Here is a 9267-nt window from a genome sequence, read left to right as displayed (position 1 = left end):
GGTAGGAAGATGGTTTATTTAATCTTTTCTTGGCTTATAAATGTTTATTCAGGTTGGATTTATTTGTATAATATTTGTAGAAGTATAAATAAGGATTTATTGTCGAATTTAATGAGTTCCCTTCCTCCCCCCCCCCTCGTTCTGGACGCCTAATTTGTAACCTGCGCCTGATTTTTTAATGTGTAGAACAGGTTTTTTCAGTTCTACAAAAATCTTCACTGGCTCCATTCTACTTTAGTTTGGAGTACATTTTCACTGTGGAAACTTTCAAATCAGGCGTCAGTGGCCGGACACGCCCCCTTTTGAAGAAAAAATTCTGTTCTAAACTAGAACTGTTCTACCTGACTAGAACTGCAGAAAAAAAAATGTGGAGAATTGCGATTTCTAAAATAGTCCGTTCTCCACCAGTTCCTCCTAAAAATCAGGCGCGAATCATGTGGAAACTTGGCCCATGGAGTCTCTGCACTGATTTAGAGAAGGTTTTATCACATGTAGGTCCAAAGAAACTCTAAAACTGTTAAAGGAGAAGGAAGTTTTACCGCAAGTACTTTATGTTCAAAGTACTTCCACTAATGTTTTTGTAAAAATATATAATTTATAAAATGTATTACCATTTTAAAACAAGTCTGAATTTTCTGCCCCAACCTTTCCCTTCTGACTGCTCTGATGATGTCACATTATATCATTCTGGCAGTTGAGGCCAAGATCAGATCAGCCATGATCTTATTGAATGGCAGAGCAGGCTCGAGGGGCCAGATGGCCTACTCCTGCTCCAATTCTTTTGATACAGCACAGGAGGAGGCCATTCGGCCTTTCATGCCTGTGTAGCTCTTTGGTAGAGCTATCCAATCAGTCCCATTCCGCTGCTCTTTCCCCATAGCCCTGTATTTTTTTTCTCCTTCCAAGTATTTATCTAATTCCCTTTTCAAAGTTACTGTTGAATCTGCTTTCACCACCCTTTCAGACAGTGCATTCAAATCACAACAACTCTCTGCATAACAAAATGTTTTCGTGTTGCCTCTAGCTCTTTTGCCAATCATCTTAACTCTGTGTCCCCTGGTTACTGACCTTTCTGCCAATGGAAACAGTTTCTTCTCATTTACTTTATCAAAACCCTTCATGATTTTGAATACCTCTATCAAACCTCTTCTTAACTGTCTCTGCTCTAAAGAGACCAACCCCAGCTTCCCCAGTCTCTCCACATAACTGAAGTTCTTCATCCCTGATTCCATTCTAGTAAATCTCTTCTTCACCTTCTCCAAGACTTTGACATCCTTCCTAACCTGGAACCATTCTTGTAAATCTTTTTTGCACCCTCTCAAAGGCCTTTACATCCTTCCCAGAATTGAACATAGTACTCCAGCTGAAGCTTAACCAGTATAAAGGTTTATTATAACTTCCTTGCTTTTGTACACTATGCCTTTATTAATAAAGCCAAGAAGCTCATAAGCTTTATCAGCCTTCTCAACTTGTCCTTCCACCTTCAAAGATTTGTGTAGATACACTCCCAAACCTCTGTTCTTGCAGCCCTTTAAAATTGTACCGTTTAGTTTATATTGCCTGTCCTCATTCTTCGTACTAAAATGTTGTCACTTCACACATCTCTGCATTAAATTTCACCTGTCTGCCCATTTCACCAGTCTATCTACGTCCTCCTGAAGTCTGTTACTATCCTCCTCTACTCGGAACTCCTTTACAGCAAACGAGCTAAAGTTGGGCAGAGGAAACGTTACAAGGACACCCTTAAAGCCTCCCTGATAAAGTGCAACATCCCCACCGCTGGGAGTCCCTGGCCAAAGACCGCCTTAAATGGAGGAAGTGCAACCAGGAGGGCGCTGAGTACTTCCGAGTCTCATTGCCGAGAACATGCAGAAATCAAGCGCAGGCAGCGGAAAGAACATGCGGCAAACCTGTCCCACCCTCCCTTACCCTCAATGACTATCTGTCCCACCTATGACAGGGACTATGGCTCTCGCACTGGGCTGTTCAGCCACCTATGGACTCATTTTAAGAGTGGAAGCAAGTATTCCTCGATTCCGAGGGACTGCCTATGATAATGATGATGTTTACTAAATTTCCAACTTACCTTACATGCCATCTGAAAACTTTAAAATTATGCCCTGTATGATGGGAAGGCACCACTGAACTCATGGATCAGCTTCATTCATTTTAATGGGTAGGGCGGCAGGGGGGGGGGGGGGGGAAAGAGAAATAGGGGGTCACAACTTTGGATTGCCCCAGTAATGCATCTAAAGACAGTTGACTACAGGAACACTGTACTGGCTGATTATATTGAATACTTTGCCAGTAACTCAATGTCTCAACATCGAACATTATGTGTCAGAAAAATGCAGACAGCAAGAGTTTTATTATAATTGTTTCACTAAGAATGGCAAAATCCCAAGTGTACCACAGCGATTCAGTCAGCTAAGCACATCAGAGAATGAGAGCATCTTATTCCAGTGTAACTTAAAAAAATCAAGTCAGGTCAAAAAATTACCCACTTAATCGAAGTTATTTTAAACTATGCACAAGCTTACTGGCAAGTCAGCGTAGAAGTAGTGTTTTCTGTCAAACGTGGATTTCTTATTAATGGTACAGCTTAGGGCTAAGCCAGTCATCACAGCTCCTTCCACACAGTGCTTGTTAAGAACCTTTTGAGGGTGAAGAAATACAATTGTTATACTGTAAATATATAGCCATTCAATTCAAAAACATGTTCTGTACCAATTGAAGGCACCATTTTAAGAAGCAAATGTATCCACTATCACAAACAAACTGCATATTTTATACTAGTACCTGCTGAGGTAACATTTCCCAATGGTAGCACTGGCTGGAATTTGCCTACCTAGATGAGTTCGAGGTGGTGTTAGTGGCGGGTCGTAACCCCGCTGCTGGCTCCAACCTGCTGTTGAAAATGAACTTACCTTAATGGGGCCTATTAAGCCCGCACAGCCCAATGAGATGGAGTGGGTCTGGTGATGTAATTTATGGCGAGTTTTCAGCCGGGATTTTTAAAGGGACTATGGCCACATTACATTTGAAGTTTAATCTAACATAGTGCTGTCAGTGCACTACAGCATTGGAATACTGCAAACATTGAGAATGACTGCACAGAGGCAGGGGGCTCCACCCAGATTCTCCCATGACAGGAGGGAGTCAGAGCACGCAGGGAGATCCTCTTCCCTTCGATGGGCGGAAGAGACCTCCCCAGGAGATCAAGACAGCCTGGTTGCAGATTGCAGAGGAAATCACAAGCAGGAATGTGGTCAGGAGGACATTCCTGATGATGATGATGATGATGATGAAGGTGACGTGCCGCAAACATTTCAGTGATCTCATTAGATCTGGAAACGTTAGCACAAAGCCACACTCAACTGCATCCTGCTGTACCTCTCATCACAACCCCATCACTCTGCCTTCCCTATCCTACTCCTGCACATCCTTACTCACACAACATACCTAGCACCTCCACCCATCCCTCTATATCTATCGACATTATCACATCCCCATCTCACTAGCCACCCCTCACAATCACCCTCATCTTAGTGCAATCATACCAACTAACACACAAGGGTGGGCCATTGTGTGTTTTATCAAATGTTTATGTAAAGTTTCTGTTCATGTGGTGACAAATATCAAAATCTTGATTTTCAACACTTTCTGGTCTTGGACAGATTTGAGAACACCTTTGGAAGCAGGAGTGAGTTGCAGTGAATGGTGAGACATATCAGTACTCCCTGCAATGGTGAGTGTGAAAGGAATGGCTTGGTCATTGTAGGGATGCTTTATGGTGTTGGTGTGCAGCACATCATAAGACAGCCATATGGGTGTTCAGTGTAAAGTTAACTAAAATCTGGCTATGATGAGGCCTCCCTGGCAGCAATGTGCTCGGGTGCTGATGCCATGTGTCCTGTGCAGCATCAGGTGATTGCGGAGAAGGATGATGGTGGTGTTGTTGATGCTGCTGCTGCTCATCGAGGTCCGATTTTGAAGACCTAGGTGAGACAGTATAAATGGTACCCATGTTGGTGGAATAGATGGCAGGTGAAATACAGATGTCAGAAGCATAAGAAGGAGTAGGCCATTCGGCCCCTCGAGCCTGCTCCGCCATTCAATGAGATCATAACTGATCTTCTACCTCAACTTCACGTTCCTGCACTATCCCCATATCTCTTGATTCCCTTAATATCCAAATACTCAGACTGAGCCTCTACAGCCCTCTGGGGTCGAGAATTCCAGAGAGTCACCACCTTCGGAGTGTAGAAGTTTCTTCTCATCTCGGTCCTAAATGGCCGACCCCTTATTCTGAGACTGTGACCCCTGGTTCTAGACTCCTCAGTCAAAGGAGACAGCCTCCCTGCATCTACCCTGTCAAGCCCTGTAAGAATTATTCATGTAAGCATTCTGTCAATGGTGAGCGAGTTTGTCTAATGAGGTGACATTGCATGGAGACTTTGCTGGAAACACTTGCAGCCTGCAGAATCTGTGCTGGAAATGGACTGAGCAACAGCTTCTGCCTGAGGAAAGTGATCATCTGTCAGGTGGGAGCTTTTACTGTACATTTGATGCTCTCAAGTAATCAGCTGGAGCTATGGCACAGAACTCCCGCCTCAGGTTGACAGAAGTGGTTCCTGAGCTGTGCAAATCTCATGGCCATGCAGGGAAATTTAAAAAGTAAGTGAAGAAAGGCTCTTAAGGGCCTGTAAACTACTCGATAATGATTTCAATTGGGTGGCCTGCCGCTGCCAGTCAGGTTAGCTCCGCGATGACAGACACGCCAAGTAGATTCCCGAGCCACTGTCAAAAATAACAACTTTCTTACCTGACCCGCCACGGATCGCGCCCAATACTACCCCGGAAAATTCTACCCATTAAAGTTCTAATTCTGTTGCGAGTCCGCATGATGAATAGCACAAATCTTCACATTGTAAGGTTCTTCTTCACAGCTCAATATTGCATTGCTATTCACAATAAAATTAACGTCGCTGCATATAAAATCATAATGAGATTGTAAGCCAGTGAAGGTCACAACGCAACTGCATGCAGAGCAGAATGTGGAACAAAATTAGACATCAAACAAAATCAATTTGATGTCAACTTGACTTCTACTGGAATTAAGAAACTGGAAGAGAAAACACCTAAACAGTGAAGATTACAACTGATTTGTATAAAAGCAAAAAGCTCTGCTTCAACGTGTGGGCTATGTAAAGACTGATGTTTAATCTTGACATGCTTCGATGAACCAATGAATATAAATTGATCCCACGTCCTCAGAGTAGCATAATTGTTTGCACAACAGAGCTAGAATATTCTACATTCATGAAAGGGGGGGGGGGGGGGGAGACGGAGGGGAGACTTATGAAAAAGGGGGGGGGGGAAGGAGGGACTTATCTTGGTTCAAATATTTAATCAAATGTTGGTATTCTTTTCATTAGCTGCTAAAATAGATCTCATAGAAACAATATTTAATGTAAAGATGGTTTTGAAAGATTTGGGAGTTTTTGTAGCAAATAAGAGATGCTCCACATAAGCAGATGAGTATTTGGACAGCCATGACCACTTGGCAAACATCAGCTTTGCCTGCTCCAGCCTCTCTGAAATTGTAAATAAAATTGTGCTTCCCAGCATCTTAATTTACCAAACCATTTATAAAACCCGTCATGGGAAGGTGGCGACACATGTTGGGTGTGGCTCTGGTTGCGTGGCAACCCTTCATTTTTCAAAGTTTACGTTAGACTATTCCACTGTGACATTACTGCTTCAGTGTTTAAATCATAATTGTAAAATAATTTTGAGGAATCCCCTGGATGGAGATTTACTTTTAACATGCTTTTCATTTATGCTAGGAGGTCATTCCAGAAAGTTGGAATCATAATACAACCCATAAACAACACTCCATCCTATAGTATTTCTCCAATGTGTTAAGTGTTTCCTATCACAATTCTGTTGGGTTTTGAGGAGCTTTACTTTACAAATCACTTTTTAAATTCTCCTTTTGATCTGATCTACCGAAGCGCACACCAACTGCAACCAAAATTGCAACCTGTTCCCAGGACTCCAGCAGTGCTGCTCAAGATTAAGAGGTCTTTGGTGGAAACCTGAAAATAACACTGATTTCTCTGCTGCTGTTTTGAAGACACCAATCTTCTATTTGATGTCTGTCTATGCAGATGATTGAGGGTGAGAGCTCAGTAGACTAGGCAATTAAACCTCTGTTCCTCCACCTTGTACACATTTTAGTTAAAGATAAAACCAAAAAACAACAACTTGTAGTTATATAGCGGTTAACATAGTGAAACATCCCAAGGCACTTCACAGGAGTATAAAATTTGACACCGAGCCACATAAGGAGATATTAGGGCAAATGACCAAAAGCTTGAGCAAAGTAGTATGTTTTAAGGAGCGTCTTTAAAGGAAGAAAGAGGAAGGGGCCGTTTCGGCCTGAGTTGCTCCTGTTTTTTTGGAGCAACTGGTTTAGAATGGAGTATCTTAGAAATTGCAATTCTCGGCATTTAGTTTGCTCGAGTTCTAGTTAGTTAGAATAGTTTCAATTTGGAACATATTTTTTTTTCCCAAAAGGGGTCGTGTCCGGCCACTTACGCCCATTTTAAAAGTTTAGGCAGTGAAAACATACTCCAAACTAATTTAGAATGGAGTAAGTGTAGATTTTTGTACGCTCAGAAAAACCTTGGCTACACTTAGAAAATCAGGTGTAGGTTACAAATCAGGCGTAGGGAATGGGAGGCGTTTAAAGGGAAGTTTACGAACATTAAACACTTCAGTTTTACAAATAAAGAGCCATCATCAATAATAAATGATAAATACATCAATAAATCAACCAATAAATCAATCAAAAAAAATTAAAAATTTAAAAAATTTAAAAAATCAATAAATAAAACATTTTCTACTTACCGACTGCAGCACCGGAGTCCTCCAACAGGGTGCTGGGATGCCCCCCACCCAGCCCCAGTGTGTCTGTCAGTGTCTCTATCTCGCTGTCTGTGTGTCTCTCACTCTCTGTCTGTGTTTCTGACAGCGAGGTGAGGGGGTGGAGGGGGAGGGGTAGTGGGGAGGGGGAGCGGAGGTCGGGTCGGGGGGGGGGGGGGGGGGGAGGAGCGGAGGTCGGGTCGGGGAGAGCGTAGAAGGTTGGGGGGGGGGGGGGGGGGGGGACCGGAGGTCGGGTCGGGGGGGAGCGGAGGTCAGGTCGGGGGGCGGTGGCGCGGAGATCGGGTCGGGGAGAGTGTAGAAGGGGGGGGGGGGGGGGGGGGGGGGCGGAGGTCGGGTCGGGGGGAGCGGGAGTCAAGTCGGGTCAGGTCCAGTCGGGAGGAAGCAGGAGCTGGGCGTGGGAGGCAGCCTTATCCACGCAGCCCCAGTGAGGCCATTCGGCCAGGGCTAGGGGCTGCGTGCATCGGGCCCCTCCCACACAGTTTTGGGCGCCTGGAGCTACTGCACATGTGCGCCCACTGTAGCACGCCTGTGCAGAGGTCCCAGCACTGTTTTCAGCGCAGGGACCTGGCTCCGCCCCCCACAGCTCGTGCTGCGCTGCGCACAGCTCCAGAGGACCTGCAGGGAGCCGGAGAATAGGTAAGTTTTTTTTAGATGCACTTTGTGGCGCGAAAAACGGGCGTCCAGGTCGGGGCTGCGCCGTTCTAGGCGCGGCCCGAAACTTGGGCCCGTAGAGTGGTAGACTGTGAAATTGTCTGCATCATAACTCACTTAGTTCCTCGAAATCAATTTTATTAATAATCATTTACCTTTTATGTATTGATTTAGTAGTGCAGAAATAATCGTGGTAAAAATAAATTCATGTCCAACAGCCCTCACACAACTATTATTTTGCTGCAAAATTTTCAAGTTTACAGTATTATAAAATCCAGTGCATGAGGGGTACCCCTTATTTTACAACTATCTTTTCAGTTTATAAAAAAATCTATTTAGAGAACAGGAAAACATGCAAGATATGTACCAAATATTACATTATTATAATATTTAATCAAACTGGTTAGTTGTAAAGACCTAGATCTAAAACCCCAGTTAATTCCTTAGTGAGGATAAAGCTAAGAGAGATCAGGATTAATCTGGCTCCTTGGAATATATTCGACAGGATACCAAAATTCAACATTCTTACAACTGTCGGCATGAGCAGTTTGCAGCCATTCTGATATTGTATGCCAACATTAACTGGGGCACCAGCAGATCATTTAAAACTGAGATGAGGAGGAATTTCTTCTCTCAGAGCGTTGTAAATCTGTGGAATTCTCTGCCCAAGAGAGCTGTGGAGGCAGGGTCATTGAATATATTTAAGGTGGAGACAGACAGATTGTTGAGTGATAAGGGAGTGAAGGGTTATAGGGAGCGGACAGGAAAGTGGAGCTGAGCCCAAGGTCAGATCAGCCATTATGTTATTAAGAACATAAGAATTAGGAACAGGAGTAGGCCATCTAGTCCCTCGAGCCTGCTCTGCCACTCAACAAGACCATGGCTGATCTGGCCGTGGACTCAGCTCCACTTACCCGCCCGCTCCCCATAACCCTTAATTCCCTTATTGGTTAAAAATCGATCTATCTGTGACTTGAATACATTCAATGAGCTAGCCTCAAACTGCTTCCTTGGGCAGAGAATTCCACAGATTCACAACCCTCTGGGAGAAAATATTCCTTCTCAACTCGGTTTTAAATTGGCTCCCCCGTATTTTGAGGCTGTGCCCCCTAGTTCTAGTCTCCCTGACCAGTGGAAACAACCTCTCTGCCTCTATCTTGTCTATCCCTTTCATTATTTTAAATGTTTCTATAAGATCACGCCTCATCCTTCTGAACTCCAACGAGTAAAGACCCAGTCTACTCAATCTATCATCATAAGGTAACCCTCTCATCTCCGGAATCAGCCTAGTGAATCGTCTCTGTACCCCCTCCAAAGCTAGTATATCCTTCCTTAAGTAAGGTGACCAAAACTGCACGAAGTACTCCAGGTGCGGCCTCACCAATATCCTGTACAGTTGCAGCAGGACCTCCCTGCTTTTGTACTCCATCCCTCTCGCAATGAAGGCCAACATTCCATTCGCCTTCCTGATTACCTGCTGCACCTGCAAACTAACTTTTTGGGATCATGCACAAGGGAAATCTGTAGTAAAGGACTACGGTCACACCTTACTTTGGAGTGTCACCCAGGTCGGGTGGCACCGTTTAATGTTTTATGTTTTGCAGGTGAACTCCAAAAAGAGTTTCATGCACAAGGACCCCCAGGGTCCCTCTGCACCGCAGCATG

The 9267-nt window shown here is 44.2% G+C and overlaps 1 protein-coding gene across 1 annotated transcript in view; it reads right to left on the bottom strand.

The window, feature by feature from the left end:
• Window positions 1–9267, bottom strand: part of gatb (glutamyl-tRNA(Gln) amidotransferase, subunit B) — a 101092-nt gene that overhangs the window by 76284 nt on the left and 15541 nt on the right. The window contains exon 3 of the mRNA XM_070871448.1: window positions 2541–2654. Within this exon, the coding sequence (XP_070727549.1) occupies window positions 2541–2654 (114 nt within the window). The remainder of the gene's footprint in view (window positions 1–2540; window positions 2655–9267) is intronic.

The sequence above is a fragment of the Pristiophorus japonicus genome, chromosome 2 (genome assembly GCF_044704955.1).
Source record: "Pristiophorus japonicus isolate sPriJap1 chromosome 2, sPriJap1.hap1, whole genome shotgun sequence".
Lineage (NCBI taxonomy): Eukaryota > Metazoa > Chordata > Chondrichthyes > Pristiophoridae > Pristiophorus > Pristiophorus japonicus.
The sequence above is the reverse complement of the archived record's forward strand: the minus strand, read 5'-3'. Positions and strand labels throughout refer to the sequence as shown.